Source organism: Eutrigla gurnardus (genome assembly GCF_963514095.1).
Source record: "Eutrigla gurnardus genome assembly, chromosome: 21".
Lineage (NCBI taxonomy): Eukaryota > Metazoa > Chordata > Actinopteri > Perciformes > Triglidae > Eutrigla > Eutrigla gurnardus.
The window spans coordinates 14,328,465-14,355,466 of NC_139932.1; the positions used below are offsets into that span (position 1 = coordinate 14,328,465).

At 37.2% G+C, this 27,002-nt stretch overlaps 2 protein-coding genes across 10 annotated transcripts in view; both read left to right on the forward strand.

Moving 5' to 3' along the window:
* cald1a (caldesmon 1a) overlaps positions 1-3,862 on the forward strand; it is a 47,837-nt gene extending 43,975 nt beyond the window's left edge. For all 7 annotated transcript variants that reach the window (XR_014599179.1, XM_084039118.1, XM_084039122.1 and 4 more), the window contains 2 exons: positions 401-434; positions 2,158-3,862. Coding sequence is in view for 6 of the 7 variants with exons in the window: in XM_084039118.1 (XP_083895244.1) it covers positions 401-434; positions 2,158-2,171 (48 nt within the window). In the remaining variant the exon portion in view is untranslated. The remainder of the gene's footprint in view (positions 1-400; positions 435-2,157) is intronic.
* Positions 3,863-4,609: 747 nt separating this feature from the next.
* tnnt2e (troponin T2e, cardiac) lies at positions 4,610-26,935 on the forward strand. Of its 3 annotated transcripts, XM_084038798.1 has the most exons (16): positions 4,610-4,798; positions 5,357-5,415; positions 7,646-7,696; positions 9,096-9,134; positions 9,896-9,928; positions 10,578-10,595; positions 10,745-10,765; positions 11,159-11,180; positions 11,261-11,321; positions 11,617-11,733; positions 11,850-11,927; positions 12,451-12,564; positions 12,824-12,936; positions 13,092-13,182; positions 13,987-14,027; positions 26,795-26,935. In XM_084038798.1, exons 6-16 carry the CDS (start codon positions 10,586-10,588, stop codon positions 26,832-26,834), a joined length of 708 nt encoding a protein of 235 aa, XP_083894924.1. In that variant the 5' UTR covers positions 4,610-4,798; positions 5,357-5,415; positions 7,646-7,696; positions 9,096-9,134; positions 9,896-9,928; positions 10,578-10,585; the 3' UTR covers positions 26,835-26,935. The 3 variants fall into 3 exon arrangements, with proteins under 3 accessions (XP_083894924.1, XP_083894923.1, XP_083894925.1); XM_084038797.1 differs by lacking the exon at positions 4,610-4,798 and having other exon boundaries at positions 5,346-5,415; XM_084038799.1 differs by lacking the exons at positions 4,610-4,798; positions 5,357-5,415; positions 7,646-7,696 and adding an exon at positions 7,922-7,941.
* The last annotated feature ends 67 nt before the right edge of the window (positions 26,936-27,002 follow it).

Below are 27,002 nucleotides of genomic sequence, written 5' to 3' on the forward strand. Positions count from 1 at the left end.
TTGCTTTAGCAGGAGAAACCTTCCTTCCTTCCTACCCCGGTAGTGCCGCTGCAGCCAACAGCTGCAGTGCAGACCGGAGGCTGTGGTCCGCCACAGTGAGCAGTTGGGTTGGAGGGCACCAGGCGGTGGTCTGCGCTGACGTAGAAAGGGCCCTGGACAGGAAAGGTAGCGGTTGGCGACCTTGTCATTAGCTAACCGTGCTATGCTGTGATGTCAGGGGAGGCAAGATGAGCAGGATAACGATCTGGATGGGTTTAACAGTCTGGATAGGTGGAAGGGTTCTCAGCACTCGCCTGCTTTGACTTGGAGGCTTTTGCAGATGTGTTTAGCTCACTTTTTTTGTTTGCATCTGTCTTCACCTCTGCTGCCCTGTTACCTTCCTGTTCTTCATGTGTTGCAGGTGGCAGGCAGAGAGACCAAATCAGTCACCAACGGTGAGTTTTTTTTCTCTCCAGGCACCACAGGTGTCGGCGTGTAACTGCATACTGCAGCTGTAGGGTGAACCGGTGGCCCCAAAATGTCAACTTTTCAGGGCCTCTGAAATACCACATTGTTCTCAGTGAGGCCGCGGTGCATTTTTACAGTTTTCTAATTGCTTTCAGAAACCAAAAGACCACGGATATGATTTTTTTTCTCAAACCTTGTAGAGGGGAGCTTGAATTAAAAACAAGGAAATGACCAAAATGAGTTGCAAGTTTTAACCAGAAAGTAACAATGTGCTTTTATAAGCATGCATGCAACCTATTTGCTGACAATACACAAGTTTAAAGGGACAGTCTGAGAATAAAGAAGACAACAACTTCTCTCTCTTGAAACTGTCCTCGGCCAGCTCTTTCTTGATCCAGCACAAAGCTACACAATGTGCATAGAAATTCAAGGTATTCCTCCAAGAGGCCACTAACATCCATTCAGTCTCAACCCACTAGTATAAAAAAAAACATGCTCCCTCACTGGCTTCCCACCAGCAAACCTTTCCAATTGTGCTCGTAGGGAGAAATGTCCGAGCACTTTTGCCAGATGGTAATTCTTTCGGAGGTGTGACCTTCTCGTTAAGTGTCTAATCTCATCACTGGCTCTTCTGATTTATACATCACCATGTGTTACAGAACCAATAACTGACCTTATAATAGCCGTCCCTGCAGTCTTTTTCAGTTTGGCCCGTTTGGCCTTTCGCACCGCAGCGTTTTAAGGATGCCACTTAAACATCGCTTGCTATTTAAAAAAAAAATTCAGATGCGAGTGCAGCTCCTCCTTTTGTTCCCCTCGGTGGGCAGAAGAGAGGGGGTTGTGGCCTTGGAGGGATTCTGTACATGTCTGCATAACGCCCCCCCCCCTCCCACTCAACGACCATCTTGACACCACTTACAGCTTTTAGCCTTTTTTTTTTTCGCGTGTGCAGCTCAGATCACAGTCCAGCCTCTTGTGTTAGAGGCAGCGTGTTCCTGCCAGTCCGGCTTGTCACATTAGTAGCTGGTGTGTCGGAGATTAGCACACCATCACACTGGGACTCAGAGCACGACACGGGGCTTTGTGTAGGTTTTTGTGTTTCTTGCTCGTGGTCGGCTGCAGAACCTCACGGGCGTTTGGCACCACAAGCTAGTTAGGCCTCGAACTCTCCACATGCTCTAATGGAGTACTTCCAAAATAACATGAACCAGTTTGGAATGCCTCTTCTTCCAAATTCATATTTATTTTAGTTTAGTCTACCAGCACAGATTAAAAAAACATACATATAGTGTTTGACGTCAGCTACAGATTGCAGAAAAAATATTTACACCTCAGATTTTTCCTATTTGTGGGTGAATTTTGAGTGGAGTCTGGTTGAGAGCTGAAGTGGGGCAAGCAAGCAGCAATCAACACGTCTAGTAGATCTGTCAATCACAAACACGCCTAAAAATAGCCCCCTCAAAGCTGTTGTCTTGTTATGAAAATAGCAATGTTAATAAATTCGACCCAGAAACAAAAGCAGTCAAAATGATTATGATTACTTGTTATTCTTGTTATAAAATAAGAGCCGTGGGTTAAGTTTGGTACAATCAAAAGCATCAAGCGGCCTTTAGTCCGCACGCTAACTGCACGCCGTGTTTGCTCGCAAGGTCAGAGTCATCAATCGTCGCCGTAAACCCGCTGATGGACTCGTTTTGTGTCTTTCACCAGGTATGGGACACTAATGTCTTAAAGGAGCCACTGCAGCTGGGGGGACCACGACAATCCAAGACTCTTCCTTTGACTTTGTCTTAAGAACCAAATAATGATCACAAGAGGGGACCCCAAGAAAAAAAAACGGAGGGACAGGAGAGACGCTGTCCAAGCACTGTACTGAAACAGCATCACACTTCTTTTGTACGGTCGCCAACGTATAGTGCCTTTGCACAATGATTTTTTTTTTTTTTTTTTTTTTTTGCTTTCTAAAAGAAACTAAAAATGCTGTGAAATTTGGACATTTTGTAATTATTATAACTAATTACTTTATACAATCCAGCCAGGAAGAGAAAAAAAAAAACGATTTGAATTTAGATTTATAGACGGAGTAGGAGTTAAAAGTGTCCACATCGCAAAGAGATGGGTGAAATCTCCCTCATACAGTACATTTTCCATCTCTTTTTTTTTTTATTTATATTTAAAGCAAAAGCTTCACACATTGCTATTTTATTCAATGTTCACCAGTTCAGGATAGAAATACAAGCACTTCTAGAATTTAGCTGATTTCACTTTTATTATGTCTTACCAATAGTGCAGCGATGGTCTGAGTAATATATGTTAGCACATGTGATGTTTTGAATATGACCTATCATACTGTATCTTATATAACATCTTTATACTCATTACAAAAAGGTATTTTTTTTGCTTTTTTTTTGTATCCAGAACCCATTCACCAATAGGCAGTTAATTTCAGTGGTGACAGGAGTGTTGAATATTCAAAAGGCCATTATGACTTTTATTATCCTCTGTGTCATTTTATTTATGTTTTAATGTGTTTTTTTTTTTTGTCCTTTTTCTATTTCTAGCTGTTTTTGTAGCTTTTGTACCTGTTTGATCACTTTAAAATCTTCAGACATTCCTCTTCGCAAGCAGGTGCACAAAGTGCCTTCGCTGTCGGTTTTACAATTTAGGAAATTGGCGAACCAACTCAAGAAATCTACCTTAATTTCTGCTAACTACTAATTTCTTTATTGCCTCTATGCACACTCTTACGCTCAGCGATCATTTTTCCAATTTGAGGGCATGCAAAGTCAAATCAGGGCGCCGAAGCTTATAGCAAGATACGAGTACAATGCGAGGATATTTACCACTATGTAAGTCTTCTGGCCTTATGATTGCAATGAAAACATTTACGACAGCTGAGGTGGAGTAAAAGCAACTCAGCATGATATTAAAGACTTGTGATTTTCATGTTTATTATTCACCAACATGGACTTAGTAGCACGCTCCCTTTCATAGTTTTGCGCGGCACATGCTTTGATAATATTAACCGTTTGCCGGGGCATTAAATTGATCAGTGTTTCTGCTCAAAAGTCTGACAATCACATTCCATGGTTCCTGATAAAAGAGCGGGGGAGCTTGACCAAAACATTTTGATTGAATGTGACATTTATGTTGTTGTTTTTTTTTTTATGCAAGGGTGTCATAATGCTGTTTTTTTATTACAACCTTGTGTCCATTTTATGTTGTTTTTTTTTAAGTTCTTCCATGTTTAACCTGACACTTGTTTGTGTAGCGCAAAGCCTATGCAAAACACAACTATCTTTAGCCTCTCTAAACACTCCCAATGTCATACAAGTGGGCAGTTACCAACTGGATGAATGTTTTAAACATTGTACGCTTTACTCAACAACAGCAATAAAGACATTGAGGTATTCCACAGTGTAAAGTTTCCTTCTGTAACTCCCGCATTCTGCTATAGACCACATTGTGTAATGTATACCCATTGTAGCATCTACTGTTGAAATGCTTGTCTTATTAAGGAGATGATGTAGACAGAATGTAGTTTTAAAAAGTGTATTAAACAAGCTTTATAGCTTTTATTTAACCGGCAATCAATATATAGACATATAACACTTTTAATCCCACCAAAAATGTGATATATATATATTTTTTTCAATCCTGTTTTCCCCATGCAACATTTATTTTTCCTCTCCAGATTTCTAATTTCCTCAGAAAACGATGGTAACAAAGCGCCAACTAGTGGAAGCAGAAACAAAGTGTTGTAGTTGTACTGAGTTATATAGAAATTAATACAATGCTGGATTAATGCTTCCGTCATGTATCTGTTCTACTATTTCATTCTGTAAAATAGTGCGTGTGATCTACTTGCCACAAGAGGGCGCTGCACGCATGCGCCTTCGAGGCCTCGTTGGCCTGAGGTCGAGCGAACAACACTACGCATGCGCAACGTCTTCGGGGAAGCGGGGAAACAACGCTGCCTGAAATTTGGTTGGCTATTTTTGGCAGGTGGCGTTGTCGCTAGCTGTAATTTTCAGACCACTTCCGGTAGTAACTGCGGTGGTGACGAACAACAATGTGGATTGTCTTCCGCAAATGTCAAACGAAAACTTCGGGACACACTAGCTGTGTTGTAAATATGTTGTATCAACAAAATGACGTGTAAAATAACGTTTACTTGAAGTGTTTTTTCCGGAAAACAAATGGCTAATAACTTGCTAGCTTGTCAAGACAGGTTCTCGCTTCCGGTGTTACAGTGGATGGCATCACGGATGTATTGAGAGACCGATACCTGGCTAAAAACAACAACGTCTCGCTTACAAACGGAGGGGATTTAGCATCAAATGCCACTGAGGTCAGCTAGCTAACCTCACGTTGAACGTATCTGTTTACGTTTCGTGTGTGATGATTTTAGAAAGTATGAGTTACTTAATCAGAAATATAATCAACAAAGTGATCCGTAATAACAACAATAGCCAGTTGCAGACATGTCATATCAAGAAAGATATTTAAAAGGACAAACTGAGGACTCGGGTCATTGTCAAGTCCTCTGCTGCCTTCAAGTGCTGTCGGAAATATTGCAATAATGACTTTTGAATGAAGGATTTTCACATAACTGGGTTACTTGCCTTTTTTTTCTAATCTACATACTCTGAATGGAAACAGCAGTGGAACAGATCTTGACAAGATCTGTTTCATCTCCAGCCAAATAATACTAAATGATAAATCAATTTCTGCTCTTGAATGTTGCAAATTACAAGTGGCACTTGAAGGCAGCATTCCTCCACAGGTGACACTCATCTTCAGCCTCCAACAATAGAACTGACAACCTAACCAATAATAGAAGAGATATGTGGCCACATGATGGACAGGGGCTGTGTTAAGTGTGCTTTTTGATTGGTTGGGGGTCTAGATGTGTATCAGACCTGCATTCGCTGCTAATCCCATTTCTTCCTCTGGGATATACAGGAGGTAAGATCTCATGACCTCTGCATGCATGACATCCAGTTTTGAATAAAACTGCAAACTTGATACAAAAACTGAAGTGAAGTCTGACGACTGAAATGCATAAACCTCCCTCAGCGTGATCTAACATCTAGCTGCTACTCACACAGGGTCGTGAATGCTGAATTAAATTGGCTTAGACGTGGCCTAAGTAGACTGTTAAAGATTTTATGATGACTTCACTTTGATGCGTTGTGATCGAGCGGTGCGTATATGCTGGGGAAGAAGGTGCTAAGCTCGCCCCTGAGACCGCTGTCGGGAGCACGGTCCAGGCTTTGACTAATGCTGTCTAATGCCGAAACCAGCACCCGCAACATTCCTGCCGCTGTCAGACTGTGTGTTATTTCACAGTTCCAGCCAGACTGCGACTGACCGCATGCATTAAAGCAAATACAGGTTTAATACCCCAGCCACGACAACCCCTCATACACCGAATTCTTTCTGGGTTTTTCCCCTCAACCAGATGGTATTCTTCTCCTTCTCCTGTTCTTTGCTCTTTCCTCGTCCCTTTGACGCCAGCTGCTCGGTCTGGTGACACGAGTTAACAGCCACGCAGGGACTCACAATGTTTGAGTTTGAGCTGATATGTAACAGAAGGTAAACGGAGGCGTGACTTTGGACAGTAACCATATAGTGAAGGTGTAAATACGGCACGCAGGGATTGAATGCGCGGCTGATCCTTTGAAACAACTTGGAAAGAAAGGACGGGACTGTAGCCAGACAGGAGGAGGAGGTAGGGAGTGGGGATGTGAAGCAAAAATTCTTTATTCCAACATCACCCACTCAACATTGTGTATCAAATAAGCCACTATTTCTTTAATAATCTAGCATAAACTTGTTTTTAGTATGAGGAATATGTTAAAATTAAATGTTCGCCAACCAGCAGCTGACCAAAACCGCAATGACAAAAATAATGCTTGATTTACTGTGAGGACGGTGAGGTGAGCCAAACCCATTGTCTGGAGGAGTCGCTCCACACCTGTTCAAAAGCATACTTTTATTATTCTTAAAAATAGATCCTCACTCTTCCCCCCCCCCCCGCTGTTCAGCCTGCAGACAACGGTTTTTATGATGTGGAGATTTACAAGCCTGTGGAAAAAAAACAAACGTGGTCCAAACACTGACATGTAACTGATATTTATATTTAATTGGGGACAAAATGTTATTGAATCCATCCCTGTGACCTTGAACCCAAATACACAACTGTTGTTGTTGTTTTGGCTACTTTTTTGGTCTTACATTGTTGATTTTCTTGATTTATGTGTCCTTTTTTTGATATTCAAGGGCTACTCCGGTGATTTAAATAGTTGAATAGTTCACTTATTCTGTTTCTCTCTGAGATTTTGATGAGAAAATAGACGCCACTCTATCTCAGTCTGTTGAATATGAACGTATAGCCAGGAATCAGCAGCTTCCCCGATCTTTCATAAACCTCATCAGGGTTATGTTTTCTCATTTTAAAATAATAAGCCACGAGCATCAGATTAAATCAACTTCAAAGCCTTTTGAGCACCTGGTAAATAGTTTGAGTCAACACATCTGAGCACATATGACATGCGTCCCTTTAGATGCCCGAGTCGGTCCCTGAAGGACTCGTGCAGTCCTGTTAGTTTCAGTGCTGCTCAGACTCTCGTCGACCGCCTGCAGCCTTGATCACTGCCAAGAGGAAATGGCTGAGGATTAGGCCCGGAGCTCTTTAAAGCCCTGCGCCTCTGCTTTCAGTACCCATGGTGGAATCATTTCAAATTCTACATTTGCTCCAATCTCTCAGCATGTAGCCAAGGTTGATTTGGGGCTTTTTTTTTTCTTTTTTTTTTTATAGTAGGTTTTGGTTTAGTCTTTTTGCACAAATAATAGAAGCATTGAAAGGAGAAGAAAAGAATGGAAATACGAACCATCTGTCTGAGGAAAAGAAATCTGGAGGGTTTGTGAAAACATTAGTCGATAAGACAAAGAGGAAAAATATCAAGGGGATGCCCAACAACACAAATCACAGTGAGAAAAACATTAAAATACAAAAACAAATATAACCATCCCTAATTATGTTCAGCCCAAGAGAATTAAGTCTCTCTGTGTGTGAGTTTGACAGCTGCATTGAAACTTCCTTTCTCATCTCAAAAGAGGAAATTCATTAAAAATGAATCTCGTCTTCAAGTGGTGATTCTTGATGTTTTGGCACCGTTCCTCTTTTATGCAGGTAAACAGAATCCAAGATGTCCGGAGAAGAGGAAGTAGTTGAAGAGATGCTGTGAGTACCTTTTTTTCTTCTTCTTTTTTTGAGCATCTCTACTGTTTTAAGTCAAATCAACAGATCTGAGCTGATTTTGAGCGGTCGCTCCAATAGTTCACCACCTTCGCTTCTTTTCATTTTCAGGGAGGAAGGTAAGGAAGGCATTCGCTGTGTTTTTGAAAGCAAAATGTCACTTTTCAAGCTTCTGTTGCGTAGCTGACCTTATTATGTCTGCTCAGAGGAAGAAACCCAACAAGAGCAAGGTAAAGGCTTCTGCATGGCGGCATGTGTGCATCGCCTTGTTTCCTGCTGTTAAGGCTCTGCTGTCGGTGATGAAAACCACAGCGAGCTGGCTGGGTGTGTTTTTTATTTTTTATTGCCACCATATAAAAAAACAAAAAGGGTTAATTGGTTAACGGTGAACAGGATGGAAAAACAATTTGACGATCGATCGTTACAGTGAAGGTTTGGAGGTTTATTGAGTTCATCAGATGTTAGATATATTGTGGTGGTGTCCGTGTGGGGTGATAATTTTATACAGAGCATCAGGACTAAAATACGTTTTTAAGAGTTCTGTGGTTTGATTTTTTTCATGGAAATGGAGTGAATTAGTCGGTTATTTCCAGTGTGCGTGTGTTTTCTGTTTGAATCTTAACACTTAACACACGGTTTGAATCTGGCAACATTGTTAACACCATAAGCACTGTAGATTTAATTCCCCCTCCATCCTATTTTAGCTTGATTTTTGATTTTCTGGTTTTCTGAAGTGACGAAGTTAAGAGTTGACTCATTCTGATCTGTATCCATGTGTTTAAATATGATTTATTTACATGTATTTTTATTTAATTTTTGTTTTTAATGCGTGACATGAAAGTGCATCTCCTCACATGTGTCTTGGGACTTAGCTGATTAAACATCTGGACTTTGACTCAAGTAGGATTTTCAGTTTGACTATACTGATGTGTTGCTACTTATACTTAAGTAAAAGATCTGCATACTTCTTTCACCACTGATTAACATTGGATTAAACAAAGTGAACAGAAATGATGAAACATTGTTGTTCCATTATGTTTCCTTTGATTTCTGACATGGTACCGCTCACCGACTCACTTCGTGATCCCAGATCATGTTAGCTTTGGTCAGAATGTCAGACATCATCTGTGGTTTCAGTTCGTCCCAGGAGACAATATCTCAGAGGTTGACCAAATCCCAGCCTCCAGCTATTTACCAGTCTTATTGATCCTCAAATCCATATTTTGTTCGCTCAGTCATGGAGACACTGAGACTTTCTGTGTGAACTCTTCTTGTCAGTGAATATTTAATGTGTGTGTCATGTCTTCTCTTGTCATGTTTTTTTTTGGGGGGGGCAACACTAACAGAATTTGGCTTTATTCATTCTCGTTATGTTCTTGTTTAGACGTTGAAGTTGAAGTTGAAGCTGCACCTGAAGAAGAAGGTAAATAGTTTTGTGCACCTTTTCTTTTAGTTCCATCTATATTTTTATAAAACATAATTATATGTTGTGAGGTCACGAGAGGTTGTGTCCTGGAGGGGAGCTATATTCCCCACAGATGGCTCCAATCTCTGACTGCTATGGCTCCACCTGGTGGAGGAGTTCGGAACTCCACACCAACACACCTGAGGCTCAGGGACTAATTGACTGCAGGGCTTTTGAGGGTTGGAGACGCAGGGAGTGTGTGTGTGTGTGTGTGTGTGTGTGTGTGTGTGTGTGTGTGTGTGTGTGTGTGTGTGTGTGTGTGTTGGTGGAGACTGGCTCCACGCTGAATGCTCTGGAGGGTACCAGCCAGACCACCAGTGTGACCTGTGGGGAATTTATCGTTTGAATGACTTACCGGGACCTGGAATACCTGCATGAAGACGGTTTATTGAGCGGATCTGTACCTGAGTTTGGATTTTCACAGTAGAGAAGAGACATAATTTGACCACGGGAGAGCAGCCGCAACCTCAGTTATAGTTTGAGTTTCAAAACCATTTCTGTTAATTCCCCAAAAGCATTATTAAATCCTTGATTATACCCTAACTTGTGTCCTTGCACTGCTCGAGTTGTCCCACTGAGAGCCGTGTACCCTCTCATGACATCACAATGTATATAGAAAAAGCTCAGTCATGGAGACACTGAAAGAAGGTTTGTGTGACTTCTTGTCAGTAAATATTTAATGTGCGTGTGTCATTCATGGTTATGTTCTTTTCATTTAGAAGTTGAAGTTGAAGCTGCACCAGAAGAAAAAGGTAAATATTATGCAGTATTATAATTCCATCTATGTTTTTATAGAGAAAGGCTAAGATTGAATGTTTGTAAGTGCTGCTTTTACCATCATAAATATTACATACATACCCATTTTATTTAAATAACACACCGACTCTCTCAAGGCTCTTATGCTTTCCACCTGCACGTTGCACTAGAAAGTAAATCATCTTATTTGTCCTCTCATTTACCTCTGCATCATTAATTTCCCTATATCAATATTAGCTTCTTTTTTTTTTACATTCAATATTCACTAATCACTGTTATGTTTGGCTGCCAAAGAGCCGCCAACTGAGTGGGTATTTGAACTCATTCCAAAAAATGATTTACGAAAATTGTGACATCTACTCAGAGAAAATGACTGTTTGCATTCCAGTAAAACAGAGCGCTGATGATTGTTGAGATCGATTTTTCTCTTATTTACTGACAGAATATTGACATTTTAGTGGTGTGCATTTATTTTAATGCGACATTTAAGTGTCATTCATTTAAAAGAAAAATCATACTGCATGTTGTTTGATTTATGATCGCAAAAAAAAAAACATGTATAATGACCAGCATTTACTTGGACAGTAATGTTGTTTGACAATGTGACATATCTAATCATATTTTAATTATTTCCGGCCACCTTAGACCCTCCTATGGCAGAAGGTAATGACCTATTTTATTATATTGTATTAAAGTCTTTCATATCACAATATTAAATAGTCTATATCTGACCTGAGTGAAAAATAATAAAGTCAATGAATTTGCATTCTGGCAGCTGATGCTCTAACATGTCCTTGTGTCGTTTGCCACAGAGTCTCCAGCTGCGGATGAAGGTAATGTATCTTACTGATTTCTATGTGATCATTACTGTTTAACATGAGTGTCCTCTGGAGAACTGCACTGTGCAACACATGCTCACAGACCGGCTGCCAAAATAAAGAATACGTTGTTTTTCAAATACGGCTTTTGGTTGATGAGTTTCTTGTGCATAAAATGGCAACAGATAGTTCATAATAATATTTTTTTGTAACAGAAATAACTACAGTTTGATAGAATATTGACTTCACAGTATGAACAGAAATCAAGATTTCTTGTGCTTCTCCACTTTTTTCAGTGTGTGTGTTTGAGCACTGTTGTGAATTTTAAACTACAAATATATTGGCATTTTAAGATTCATATTTAGGTCTGGGTTTTATTAACTGTTATTACTCCTTTTATTCTAACAGATGACTCCAAAGCCAAACCAAAGTAAGTATTTTTTCATGTGATTGAATCTGTATACATCAACCAACGAGTGATCATTTAAAGTTGTTGTTGTTGTTTTTTAGGGCATTTGCTCCACCTTTAACCGTGCCGAAGATACCAGAGGGAGACAAAGTCGACTTTGATGTAAGTGATTGATTCCATGTTAAGTGACATAGAAATATAAATGCAATTCAATGTCATAATGTCTTTGTTTTGTTGTTGTTGTCTATATTGTATGTGTATCTGTAAGTTTGTCTGCATGCATGAATGTTAGTCTGTCTAGAATCTCCATCCTCATGATCCTCTATGAGGACCAAATGTCTACTGAGGTAGTTTAGGGTCAATACCTTGTTTGTACGGACACACTTAAAGAGGACATTCAGTGACTTCATTTCCACTGAGCAAAAGTGCAAAATACAATGTCTCTCCGTAACTGCAGGACATCCACAGGAAGCGCCTGGAGAAGGATCTGACCGAGCTGCAGTCGCTGATCGAGGCCCACTTCATTCAGAGGAAGAACGACGAGGAGGAGCTCATCGCTCTCGTTAACAGGATCGTAAGTCTTCCTGGGAAAGCGTGCCAGAGTGCCGTAACAATGCTGCGCCTGGCAAACAATTACAGTGTGTGTCTCTGTTGTGTGTGTGTTTGTGTTGTGCTCGTGTGGATGAGCAGGAGAAGCGCCGCGCTGAGAGGGCTGAACAGCAGAGGGTCCGTGCTGAGCTGGAGAAGGAGAGGCAGGCTCGTGTTGCTGTGAGTGTCTTCTTCAGGACATCATGACCCTATATATCATAAATGAAGTGTCCTATAACAAATAAGCGACCCACTGTAGTTCCACCTTGCTTCCAAAACACAATTACAGTGTCGGGCGTGTGTGTATCTTGCTGGAGAAAGCCAATCATCGTTCCTTAAACTTTCCTCTTAACTTTCCCATTTCTTTGACATATATAAATACTGGCCTATGGTGCTTTTTTACGAGTGTACTCTCATATGTGATTTATGTGTGAAATTAAATTACCGCTTAAATGAAACAGATTTTGATCAACTTGAAATCTTTGCGGGACCGTTTTCTGTGACAAATATTTCAGCATGACATTGTTTTTTGCTATAATCAACATTTTTTATAATAACAATGGATTAAATTACTTTTTGACGTGAAGGGAGTCGCTCACAGTCATGAACAGAGAATTACAACCCAAATCTGCAGCTCTACTTGTCTTCATGGCATATTTTAGCTAATTGTTTTGGTGGTTTATTCTTGTGGCTCTCATGGCAGGAAGAGAAGGAGAGGAAGGAGTTGGAGGACGCACGTAAAAAGCATGATGATGATGCCAAGAAGAAGAAGGCCCTGACAAACATGACTCAGCAGCATGCTGGTTTCCAACAGAGGGTCAGTCAACACACACACACACACACACACACACACACACACACACACACACACACACACACACACACACACACAGGACAACTGTGTTTCTCAGAGTTTACGACATGCAAACCATCATCACAGACATCAATGACAGAAGACAAAGAGTTACTTGAATTGATAAGATGAGAGATTCAGACTTTGTGGCCTCTAAGTTATTTATTCTTTCTTTGTATTTTGTATTTATTCAACATCTACTTGCATCATTCTCCATATCCAGCAAGACGGAAAGAAGGGAGCGAAAAAGCAGACGGAGAGAGAGAAGAAAAAGAAGATCCTGGCCGATAGGAGGAAGCCTCTCAACATTGACCATCTTGGTGAAGACAAAGTCAAGTACGTGCTTTTGCAAGTAGTCAGTTATCTTATTTACAGTCAGATTCGGGTGATTTCTTTGTGAATAAACTTCCCATTCTTTGTACATTAGAGTTTTACAGTTTTGATATGGCCTTTTTTAGTTTTCCGTTACTGAAATCCTCCCTTCTTTATAGAGAGAAGGCCAGTGAGTTGTGGCAGTGGCTGATGACGCTGGAAGATGAGAAGTTTGACCTCAGCGAGAAAATGAAGAGACAGAAATATCAGGTAAGTGCTTTGCCTTGGGGTGTTCATGTGCCAGTTGCTGGAAGAACTTAGCTGCTTTTATGACAGTGTTGGTATCGAAGTGAAATCAATCTGGAGAGGAAAGTAAAGAAATGGTTTTAAAGGATTACTTTTATTACATATGGCGATTGATAGTAGGAAGCTGCAGCCAGCCAAAACTGGAAAGTGGAGCTTTCAGTAGCTGTTTGCCTGTTTCATGTCTTTATGCTGAACTAACAGGCTGGCATCAGCTAAATATTTATTTTCAGACAATTACACATTTTTAGATCTTTTAATAACCAATTTAAATAATGGGTGATTGATATACAACTCTTTTTACCCTGCTTTTTTGCAGTATTGTTCTATATATGTTACTTTAAGTGTGTATCCTTTTCCATCCTTTTAAATGCATTTCTTGTTTTTATTTTGTTCTGATGATTTTTTTGGCACCTCAGCCTGGGACTACATATGAAAAATAGCATTTTGTATAACATATTTGTTCACTTCCACTATCCCTTCTCTTAAAGGAACTTAACCAGCTGACATGAGTGGTGTATATCCTCTTTTCTAACTTTTGTCATTGTGTATTTCAAGGAAAATTAGAGTATTCTATGATGTAGCTTGGTCTAACGCCACAGACTACCTAGGATAAAACGGTAGTGACAAACATTGTACCTTGATATTACACAACCTACACACTTGAAATAGTCACACAATACGAAAGCTGAAACGGTATGTACTGTGCCTTTTTAACTGCAAGGCTGTCCAGAGAGCGCCTATCTAAAATGAATGTGGCTTGACTTCCAGATCAATGTACTCCAGTCCCGAATCACTGAGCAGCAGAAGTTGTGAGTAACTGTTAATGAGCAGTGTGAGCCTCTTGGTTGTTGTATTGTTTTGCTGTGGGGGTATTGAAGGGCCACAAACCGAGCCTCGGACCAAAGCTGGATGACCACCGAGTCACAAACAGGTGAAACTAAAAAGTCAGCTGGTCAGTTTTTCTTAAATGAAGAACCCAATCAGGAAGACTAGAGGTGAGTCCCCGTCTGCAGATAAAAAAATGTGGGGTGTCGGGTGAACATATTTCACCCTGCTGAGCTCTTCTTCAGGACCAAGTGGTCCAGGACCCCACAGATCAATCAGCTCCAGGATCGCATTCAAGACCAGCAGCATAAGCATACACTCAGCTCAAATCGGCGCTGACATTACCTCATGTTTAGCTTAAGAGCTACTGATTGGGGTGGATTTGGTCCTTGTTTAAAGAGCCTTGGGAAATAATGAGATGTTTAATATGTCAAAATATCTCATACAGCCCAAAGCCGTTTAACTGTTATACTACTTGATAAAAAGAGGGAAACATTTGACACAAACCTTTAATTTTCCCAAGCCTGCAAACAAGTAAAATATAGATTGTGAGTTTTACCTGTTTGCTTTACCATAGCATAAGTATAGTATGTTGAAAGAAAGTAATACTATAGTATGTCGATGAAAATCCTGAAACTATAACTAACTCATAAAAGACACCGTATTGTATGTCAAGCAATGTCTGAGAGTGGTAAGTCCAAAACAGTCATAAAAAGCCAGTCATACTATAGCATGACGAAAATTCATGAAAAAGTCAGTCAAAATAATAAAAGCATTATACTCATAATAACATCCTATGAATCCAATATTGCTAATGATTACAGATTTGTTTGACGAAATAAAACCAGGCAGTCAAAATAAATTCATAAAAAATATTAAAAAGTCGTAAAAATCGCTCGTATCGCTTGTCGCGCTAAGTCTGAGTGTAGTGAGTCCAAAACAGGCATAAAAAGCCATGGTCAAAATTTTTTTTTTAGTTAAAAAAAATGTCGAAAAAAAAGTGAAAAATCAACAAAATTCATAAAATCTTGTAAAAATGATTTAAAAGGCATAACACATGCTTGTACATCGCGTGTCAATCAAAGTCTGAGTGTAGTGAGTGCAAAATAGTCATAAAAAGGCTTTGTCATATCCCCCCCCCCCCCCCCCAAAAAAAAGTCATACTATAGCATGTCGAGAAAAAAAAGTGAAAAATCTACAAAATTCATAAAATGTTGTAAAAATGATTTAAAAGGCATAACATATGCTTGTATATCGCGTGTCAATCAAAGTCTGAGTGTGGTGAGTGCAAAATAGTCATAAAAAGGCTTTGTCATATCCCCCCCCCCCCCAAAAAAAGTCATACTATAGCATGTCGAAAAAAAAGGGAAAAATCGACAAATTTCATAAAATGTTGTAAAAATGATTTAAAAGGCATAACATATGCTTGTATATCACGTGTCAATCAAAGTCTGAGTGTGGTGAGTGCAAAATAGTCATAAAAAGGCTTTGTCATATCCCCCCCCCCCCAAAAAAAGTCATACTATAGCATGTCGAAAAAAAAGGGAAAAATCGACAAATTTCATAAAATGTTGTAAAAATGATTTAAAAGGCATAACATATGCTTGTATATCACGTGTCAATCAAAGTCTGAGTGTAGTGAGTGCAAAATAGTCATAAAAATGCTTTGTCATACCCCCCCCCCCCCCAAAAAAAAGTCATACTATAGCATGTCGAAAAAAAAGTGAAAAATCGACAAAATTCATAAAATGTTGTAAAAATGATTTAAAAGGCATAACATATGCTTGTACATTGCGTGTCAATCGAAGTCTGAGTGCAGTGACTGCAAAATAGTCATAAAAAGGCAGTCATACTATAGCATGTCGAAAATTCCCGAAAAAGTCAGTCAAAATAAATTCATAAAAAATATTAAAAAGTCGTAAAAATCCCTCATATCGCTTGTCGCGCTAAGTCTGAGTGTAGTGAGTCCAAAACAGGCATAAAAAGCCATGGTCAAATAAAAATTAAAAAATGTAAAAAAAATCATACTATAGCAAGTAACATATGCTTGTATATCGCATGTCAATCAAAGTCTAAGTGTGGTGAGTGCAAAATAGTCATAAAAAGGCTTTGTCATACCCCCCCCCCCCCCCCCAAAAAAAAGTCATACTATAGCATGTCGAAAAAAAAGTGAAAAATCGTCAAAATTCATAAAATGTTGTAAAAATGATTTAAAAGGCCTAACATATGCTTGTATATCGCGTGTCAATCAAAGTCTGAGTGTGGTGAGTGCAAAATAGTCATAAAAAGGCTTTGTCATATCCCACCCCCCCCCCAAAAAAAAGTCATACTATAGCATGTCGAAAAAAAAGTGAAAAATCTACAAAATTCATAAAATGTTGTAAAAATGATTTAAAAGGCATAACATATGCTTGTATATCGCGTGTCAATCAAAGTCTGAGTGTGGTGAGTGCAAAATAGTCATAAAAAGGCTTTGTCATATCCCCCCCCCCCCCCCAAAAAAAAAGTAATACTATAGCATGTCAAAAAAAAAGTCAAAAATCGACAAAATTCATAAAATGTTGTAAAATGATTTAAAAGGCATAACATATGCTTGTATATCGCGTGTCAATCAAAGTCTGAGTGTAGTGAGTGCAAAATAGTCATAAAAAAGGCTTTGTCATATCCCCCCACCCCCCCCAAAAAAAGTCATACTATAGCATGTCGAAAAAAAAGTGAAAAATCGACAAAATTCATAAAATGTTGTAAAAAATGATTTAAAAGGCATAACATATGCTTGTATATCGCGTGTCAATCAAAGTCTGAGTGTAGTGAGTGCAAAATAGTCATAAAAAGGCTTTGTCATATCCCCCCCCCCCCAAAAAAAGTCATACTATAGCATGTCGAAAAAAAAAGGGAAAAATCGACAAATTCATAAAATGTTGTAAAATGATTTAAAAGGGCATAACATATGCTTGTATATCACGTGTCAATCAAAGTCTGAGTGTAGTGAGTGCAAAATAGTCATAAAAAATGCTTTGTCATACCCCCCCCCCCCCAAAAAAAAAGTCTTACGATAGCATGTCGAAAAAAAAAGTGAAAAATCGACAAAATTCATAAAATGTTGTAAAAATGATTTAAAAGGCATAACATATGCTTGTACATTGCGTGTCAATCGAAGTCTGAGTGCAGTGACTGCAAAATAGTCATAAAAAGGCAGTCATACTATAGCATGTCGAAAATTCACGAAAAAAGTCAGTCAAAATAAATTCATAAAAATATTAAAAAGTCGTAAAAATCCTCTCATATCGCTTGTCGCGCTAAGTCTGAGTGTAGTGAGTCCAAAACAGGCATAAAAAGCATGGTCAAATAAAAATTAAAAATGTAAAAAAAATCATACTATAGCAAGTAACATATGCTTGTATATCGCATGTCAATCAAAGTCTAAGTGTGGTGAGTGCAAAATAGTCATAAAAAGCTTTGTCATACCCCCCCCCCCCCCCCCAAAAAAAAGTCATACTATAGCATGTCGAAAAAAAGTGAAAAATCGTCAAAATTCATAAAATGTTGTAAAAATGATTTAAAAGGCCTAACATATGCTTGTATATCGCGTGTCAATCAAAGTCTGAGTGTGGTGAGTGCAAAATAGTCATAAAAAGGCTTTGTCATATCCCCCCCCCCCCCCCCCCCAAAAAAAAAGTCATACTATAGCATGTCGAAAAAAAAGTGAAAAATCGACAATTCAAAAAAATGTTGTAAAAATGATTTAAAAGGCATAACATATGCTTGTATATCGCGTGTCAATCAAAGTCTAACTGTGGTGACTGCAAAATAGTCATAAAAAGGCTTTGTCATATCCCACCCCCCCCCAAAAAAAAGTCATACTATAGCATGTCGAAAAAAAAGTGAAAAATCTACAAAATTCATAAAATGTTGTAAAAATGATTTAAAAGGCATAAAACATATGCTTGTATATCGCGTGTCAATCAAAGTCTGAGTGTGGTGAGTGCAAAATAGTCATAAAAAGCTTTGTCATATCCCCCCCCCCCCCAAAAAAAAGTAATACTATAGCATGTCAAAAAAAAGTCAAAAATCGACAAATTCATAAAATGTTGTAAAAATGATTTAAAAGGCATAACATATGCTTGTATATCGCGTGTCAATCAAAGTCTGAGTGTAGTGAGTGCAAAATAGTCATAAAAAGGCTTTGTCATATCCCCCCCCCCCCCAAAAAAAAGTCATACTATAGCATGTCGAAAAAAAAGTGAAAAATCGACAAAATTCATAAAATGTTGTTAAAAATGATTTAAAAGCCTAACATATGCTTGTATATCGCGTGTCAATCAAAGTCTAAGTGTGGTGACTGCAAAAATAGTCATAAAAAGCCTTTGTCATATCCCCCCCCCCAAAAAAAAAAGTCATACTATAGCATGTTGAAAAAAAAGTGAAAAATCGACAAAATTCATAAAATGTTGTAAAATGATTTAAAAGGCCTAACATATGCTTGTATATCGCGTGTCAATCAAAGTCTGAGTGTAGTGAGTGCAAAATAGTCATAAAAAGGCTTTGTCATATCCCCCCCCCCCAAAAAAAAAGTCATACTATAGCATGTCGAAAAAAAAGTGAAAAATCGACAAAATTCATAAAATGTTGTTAAAAATGATTTAAAAGGCCTAACATATGCTTGTATATCGCGTGTCAATCAAAGTCTGAGTGTAGTGAGTGCAAAATAGTCATAAAAAGGCTTTGTCATATCCCCCCCCCCCCCCAAAAAAAAGTCATACTATAGCATGTCGAAAAAAAAGTGAAAAATCGACAAAAATTCATAAAATGTTGTAAAAATGATTTTAAAAGGGCGTAACATATGCTTGTATATTCGCATGTCAATCAAAGTTTGAGTGTAGTGAGTGCAAAATAGTCATAAAAAGGCTTGTCATATCCCCCCCCCCAAAAAAAGTCATACTATAGCATGTCGGGAAAACAAAAGTGAAAAATTTACAAAATTCATAAAATGTTGTAAAAATGATTTTAAAAGGCATAACATATGCTTGTATATCGCGTGTCAATCAAAGTCTGAGTGTAGTGAGTGCAAAATAGTCATAAAAAGGCTTTGTCATATCCCCCCCCCCCCCCCCCCAAAAAAAAGTCATACTATAGCATGTCGAAAAAAAAGTGAAAAATCTACAAAAATTCATAAAATGTTGTGTAAAATGATTTAAAAAGCATAACATATGCTTGTATATCGCGTGTCAATCAAAGTCTGAGTGTAGTGAGTGCAAAATAGTCATAAAAAGGCTTTGTCATATCCCCCCCCCCCCCCCCCAAAAAAAAGTCATACTATAGCATGTCGAAAAAAAAAGTGAAAAATTTACAAAATTCATAAAATGTTGTAAAAATTATTTAAAAGGCATAACATATGCTTGTATATCGCGTGTCAATCAAAGTGAGCGCAAAAAAAGTCATAAAAGGGCTTAGTCATATTTTTCAGTCAAAATATATTCTTAAAGTCAGTCAAAATATATTCTTAAAAAAATATTTAAAATGATTAAAACTTCATAAAAATCGCTCATATCGCTTGACGCACCAAGTCTGAGTGTAGTGAGTCCAAAACAGCCATAAAAAGCCATTGTCAATTTTTTCAGGGGAAAGAAAAGTCATACTATAGCATGTCGAAAAAAAAGTGAAAAATGGACAAATTTCATAAAATGTTGTAAAAATGATTTAAAAGTCATAATATATGCTTGTATATCTCGCGTGTCAATCAAAGTCTGAATGAAATTGGTGCAAAAAAGTCATAAAAATAATACTTACTCATATTCCCCCCCACCCCCCAAAAAAGTCATAACTATAGCATGTCGGATAAAAAGGGAAAAATCTACAAATTTCATAAAATGTTGTAAAAAAAATGTATTATTCCCCCTCCCCCCCCCCCCCCCCCAAAAAGTCATACTATAGCATGTCGGAAAAAAGTGAAAAATTTACAAAAATCATAAAATGTTTTAAAATGATTTAAAAAGGCATAAACATATGCTTGTTATCGCGTGTCAATCAAAGTCTGAGTGTAGTGAGTGCAAAATAGTCATAAAAAGGCTTTGTCATATCCCCCCCCCCCCCAAAAAAGTCATACTATAGCATGCTCGAAAAAAAAAGTGAAAAATCGACAAAATTCATAAAATGTTGTAAAAATGATTTAAAAGGCCTAACATATGCTTGTATATCGCGTGTCAATCAAAGTCTGAGTGTAGTGAGTGCAAATAGTCATAAAAAGGCTTGTTCATACCCCCCCCCCCCCCCCAAAAAAAGTCATACTATAGCATGTCGAAAAAAAAGTGAAAAATTTACAAAATTCATAAAATGTTGTAAAAATGATTTAAAAGGCATAACATATGCTTGTATATCGCGTGTCAATCAAAGTGAGCGCAAAAAAGTCATAAAAGGGCTTAGTCATATTTTCAGTCAAAATATATTCTTAAAGTCAGTCAAAAATATATTCTTAAAAAAATATTTAAAATTATTAAAACTTCATAAAAATCGCTCATATCGCTTGACGCACCAAGTCTGAGTGTAGTGAGTCCAAAACAGCCATAAAAAGCCATTGTCAATTTTTTCAGGGGAAAGAAAAGTCATACTATAGCATGTCGAAAAAAAAGTGAAAAATCTACAAAATTCATAAAATGTTGTAAAAATGATTTAAAAGGCATAACATATGCTTGTATATTCGCGTGTCATTCAAAGTCTGAGTGTAGTGAGTGCAAAATAGTCATAAAAAGGCTTTGTCATATCCCCCCCCCCAAAAAAAAGTCATACTATAGCATGTCGAAAAAAAAGTGAAAAATCGACAATTCAAAAAATGTTGTAAAAATGATTTAAAAGGCATAACATATGCTTGTATATCGCGTGTCAATCAAAGTCTAAGTGTGGTGACTGCAAAATAGTCATAAAAAGCCTTTTGTCATATCCCCCCCCCAAAAAAAAAGTCATACTATAGCATGTTGAAAAAAAAGTGAAAAATCTACAAAATTCATAAAATGTTTTAAAATATGATTTAAAAGGCATAACATATGCTTGTATATCGCGTGTCAATCAAAGTCTGAGTGTAGTGAGTGCAAAATAGTCATAAAAAGGCTTTGTCATATCCCCCCCCCCCCCCCCCAAAAAAAGTAATACTATAGCATGTCGAAAAAAAAGTGAAAAATCGACAAAATTCATAAAATGTTGTAAAAATGATTTAAAGGCCTAACATATGCTTGTATATCGCTTGTGTCAATCAAAGTCTGAGTGTAGTGAGTGCAAAATAGTCATAAAAAGGCTTTGTCATATCCCCCCCCCCCCCCCCCAAAAAAAAAGTCATACTATAGCATGTCGAAAAAAAAGTGAAAAATTTACAAATTCATAAAATGTTGTAAAAATGATTTAAAAGGCATAACATATGCTTGTATATCGCGTGTCAATCAAAGTCTGAGTGTAGTGAGTGCAAAATAGTCATAAAAAGGCTTTGTCATATCCCCCCCCCCCCCAAAAAAAGTCATACTATAGCATGTCGAAAAAAAGTGAAAAAATTTACAAAATTCATAAAATGTTGTAAAAATGATTTAAAAGGCATAACATATGCTTGTATATCGCGTGTCAATCAAAGTGAGCGCAAAAAAGTCATAAAAAGGGCTTAGTCATATTTTCAGTCAAAATATATTCTTAAAGTCAGTCAAAATATATCTTAAAAAATATTTAAAATGATTAAAACTTCATAAAAATCGCTCATATCGCTTGACGCACCAAGTCTGAGTGTAGTGAGTCCAAAACAGCCATAAAAAAGCCATTGTCAATTTTTTCAGGGGAAAGAAAAGTCATACTATAGCATGTCGAAAAAAAAGTGAAAAAATGGACAAATTTCATAAAATGTTGTAAAAATGATTTAAAAGTCATAATATATGCTTGTATATCGCGTGTCAATCAAAGTCTGAATGAAATTGGTGCAAAAAAGTCATAAAAATACTTACTCATATTCCCCCCCCCCCCCCAAAAAAGTCATACTATAGCATGTCGGAAAAAAAGGGAAAAATCTACAAATTTCATAAAAATGTTGTAAAAAAAAATGTATTATTCCCCCCCCCCCCCAAAAAGTCATACTATAGCATGTCGAAAAAAAAGTGAAAAAATTGACAAAATTCATAAAATGTTGTAAAAATGATTTAAAAGGCGTAACATATGCTTGTATATCGCATGTCAATCAAAGTTTGAGTGTAGTGAGTGCAAAAATAGTCATAAAAAGGCTTTGTCATATCCCCCCCCCCAAAAAAAGTCATACTATAGACATGTCGGAAAAAAGTGAAAAATTTACAAAATTCATAAAATGTTTTAAAAATGATTTAAAAGGCATAACATATGCTTGTATATCGCGTGTCAATCAAAGTCTGAGTGTAGTGAGTGCAAAATAGTCATAAAAAGGCTTTGTCATATCCCCCCCCCCCCAAAAAAAGTCATACTATAGCATGTCGAAAAAAAAGTGAAAAATTTACAAAATTCATAAAATGTTGTAAAAATGATTTAAAAGGCATAACATATGCTTGTATATCGCGTGTCAATCAAAGTGAGCGCAAAAAAGTCATAAAAGGGCTTAGTCATATTTTCAGTCAAAATATATTCTTAAAGTCAGTCAAAATATATTCTAAAATATTTAAAATTATTAAAACTTCATAAAAATCGCTCATATCGCTTGACGCACCAAGTCTGAGTGTAGTGAGTCCAAAACAGCCATAAAAAGCCATTGTCAATTTTTTCAGGGGAAAGAAAAGTCATACTATATCATGTCGAAAAAAAAGTGAAAAATGGACAAAATTTCATAAAATGTTGTAAAAATGATTTAAAAGTCATAATATATGCTTGTATATCGCGTGTCAATCAAAGTCTGAATGAAATTGGTGCAAAAAAGTCATAAAAATACTTACTCATATTCCCCCCCCCCCCCAAAAAAGTCATACTATAGCATGTCGGAAAAAAAAGGGAAAAATCGACAAATTTCATAAAAATGTTGTAAAATTTTTTATTATTCCCCCCCACCCCCCAAAAAAGTCATACTATAGCATGTCGAAAAAAAAGTGAAAAATCGACAAAATTCATAAATGTTGTAAAAATGATTTAAAAGGCGTAACATATGCTTGTATATCGCATGTCAATCAAAGTCTGAGTGTAGTGAGTGCAAAATAGTCATAAAAAGGCTTTTGTCATATCCCCCCCCCCAAAAAAAAGTCATACTATAGCATGTCGAAAAAAAAGTGAAAAATTTACAAAATTCATAAAATGTTGTAAAAATGATTTAAAAGGCATAACATATGCTTGTATATCGCGTGTCAATCAAAGTCTAAGTGTGGTGAGTCCAAAACAGGCAGAAAAAGCCATCGGCAAATTTTTTGGGAAAAAAAGTCATACTATAGTATGTCGAAAATTCAAGAAAAAGTCTAACGACAAAATTCATCCATTTCTGTAAAAGAATAATTCGAAATTAATTAAAATACCTCATTTATGTCAAACAAAGTCTGTGTAGTGAGTCTAAAACAGTCATCGTATATTATTAGTAATTAAGATTATAAACCAGCTCATAAGATGAAAGGGAGTCAAAATAAAACCACATGTATGTGTTAAATTGTTATTTTATTCACAAGTAATTAATTAAGATAATTAACACAACGAAAACATGAGGCAAACTACATTGGTTGGTGGATGCAGTTCAAAGTAAAGAAATGATATCACAAAAGGACAACTCTCAACTAAGAGCGACACATAACATACTGTGAAAAAAACAAGAATGGATAATTAAACCACACTATCAGACAGTATTAGTTAGCAGAAAACAAAACCACAGTTCAAAACAAAACCCTGAGACATAGTGTCTCTAAACAAAATAATATCTACATGTGTTCTTAATCAGTGATTTAAACTAAGCTTGACACAATTCCCAGGTTGCTAATATTTATCTCAATCATCACAAAATAATTCTCACAGTTATCAAACAGCTCTAACAACTTGTTGGTCTGATGAGATTCAGCCACTTCCTCTGTCAAGTTGGCCAGGCATTTAAACCTTTAGTCCCCAAATTGCAGATCTTTTGGAGAGCTGGACCAGGTGACGGTCCAATCTGGATGCCTGGCTGGTGAAATAGTCCTGTGAGCCACGCCTCAGCTGCATGTAGGGGACAACAAAAATCAAACATGACAAGAAGAATTACCACACATTGGGGATGGTGTCGGCAGTATAATAGGGTGGAAATGTAAATAAAAAGCAACCCAATACCAGACGTATTTGGTAAAAATGTATTTCATCCACAAGGAGATTAGATAATTAACAGAGTCGAAAAAAAGTGAAAGAATTCATGGTATGTCTGTAATAGTATTCATTCATCCATCCGTTTTAGAATCATCAATTTCCCCATCCTGCATGTCTTTGGACTGGGAACCAACCAGGGAATTGAACCCCAGACCCTCTCGCGGTTAGGCGACAGTGCTACCCACTACACCACCATGCAGTTGAAAATAAAAAAAATTTAAATTATTAAAATGTCATAAAAAACACTCGTATCGCTTGTCGCGCCAAGTCTGAGTGTAGTAAGTCCAAAACAAGCATAAAAAGCCATGGTCAAATTTTTCAAAAAAAAAAAAGTCATACTATATCATGTCGAAAAAAAAAGTGAAAAATCGACAAATTTCATAAAATGTTGTAAAAATGATTTAAAAGTCATAACAGAGGCTTGTATATCGCGTGTCAATCAAAGTGAGCGCAAAAAAGTCATAAAAGGGCTTAGTCATATTTTCAGTCAAAATATATTCTTAAAGGAGTCATCACCTGGTTTTATACGTATCCAGCCCCCCTTGGATCGCTTTGGATCAATTCGTAAAACTTATTAGAAAAAAAAAAAAAAAATTTAATCAAACATTGAGCTTGTTCTGACCCTTTTTCGTACCGCGATTTTATCACGCGAGATTACGCGCGAGGTTTTGACTGGTCCGGATGTGCATTGTATAATATGTAATGAGGCGCGCGTTGATTCGCTGCAGGAAGGACAGAGCCGGGGGGGCTTGCCTGCATGCAGACTCCAAAACATAATGGCGGCGCTTCGGCGATTTCAGGTAGCGGACGGGGCGGGGTTGGGTGGTGAAAGAGGGGTGGGCTTATGCAAGTAGCCGCCACGGTGACGTCACCGAAGGCGCAGAATCAAAATCTCGTGCTTTAGGAATGCACACCCTTGTGTGCTATTCCTGTTCGGAAAAAGAGCAGAAGCGAAAAAACGGCGCCACTTTCAAACTCCAGCCTTTCAGGCAAGTTTCAACTGAGGTCAAACACAGATATGCATGTTTTAACAAGAGAAATTGCGATTTCCAGGTGATGACTCCTTTAAAGTCAGTCAAAATATATTCTTAAAAAAATATTTTAAATTATTAAAACTTCATAAAAATCGCTCATATCGCTTGACGCACCAAGTCTGAGTGTAGTGAGTCCAAAACAGCCATAAAAAGCCATTGTCAATTTTTTCAGGGGAAAAAAAAGTCATACTATAGCATGTCGAAAAAAAAGTGAAAAATCGACAAATTTCATAAAATGTTGTAAAAATGATTTAAAAGTCATAATATATGCTTGTATATCGCGTGTCAATCAAAGTCTGAATGAAATGAGTGCAAAAAAGTCATAAAAATACTTACTCATATTCCCCCCCCCCCAAAAAAAGTCATACTATATATAGCATGTCGGAAAAAAAGTGAAAAATGGACAAATTTCATAAAATGTTGTAAAAATGATTTAAAAGTCATAACAGATGATAGCGTGTCAATCGAAATCTGAGTGAAGTGAGCGCAAAAAAGTCATAAAAGGGCTTAGTCATATTTTCAGTCAAAATATATTCTTAAAGTCAGTCAAAATATATTCTTAAAAAAATATTTAAAATTGTTAAAAAGTCATAGTATCATGTAGAAAATTCACAAAAAAGGCAGATGACAAAATTCATAAAATGTTGTAGGTGGCTGGTGGACAATCTGTGACAAATACAATACAATAAATATTGTTAGCTTATCTTTCTCTACTCTCACCCATCTGTCATTTTAACCTCAGTATGACGTATGTTATGTTAGTGACCATTGGGTTGCAGACCGATTACAAGATGAATTGTTGGATGCTTTGAGTCCACTTTGTAGGGTATCATAATTAAAAAAAAAAAAAGTTGAATTACTGTATCGGCAAAAATACAAAAAAAAATGTCATACCTGGTCATTTAAACTATGGATGTATTCGATGTTATGGGCAAAGGTAATCATAAAGAGAACAAGGGTAAAGGTAAGCCTGCTTCTGCTGAGAGGACATAATCATCTGCCGGCTGTGTGAAATTGTGTGGTTTCATGTTTTCTAAGAGCATGATACTTTGTGTTTGAAACTGGATGTAAATGTAAGATCAGTCGATTCCAAATTTAGACAATTTTATCCTCCTTAGTTTCTATCCTGTTAACTTTTAAGGACTTTGGCTACTTTCGTTAGAGGGAAAAAAGGACTGTAGAAAAAAACAAGTACACTTCTTAAAATATTTTTTCCAATGCAATCCTCTTTTCATTTAACAAAACAAGCCAAAGTCCTTAGAGGCCAATTTTTTTTTTAAACCTGCTTTCCAATAATTTTGTCTAAATAAAACATTGTGGAATTAGATATTTAGATTCGAGTAGACCCAAAAGACGATCCTTCAAAATTATGACCATATAAAAAACACTAAAAAATACCACTTTGTTTGATTCCACAGCGCCAAAGGAAGAGGCAAGGCCAAGGGCAGGCTGAAATAGACGGAAACGTCGGCAGGAGCTGTCCAAGGAAGCGTCTGAAAACGAGCAGCATTATTGACTTCAATGACATTAATGTATGCCTAAACTTTAAAAATAATTCTTCAAGTTCTGTAGTGCCGGTTTGTGTAGTTTATGTTTGTGGATATATGAAAAGCAAATGAATCCAAA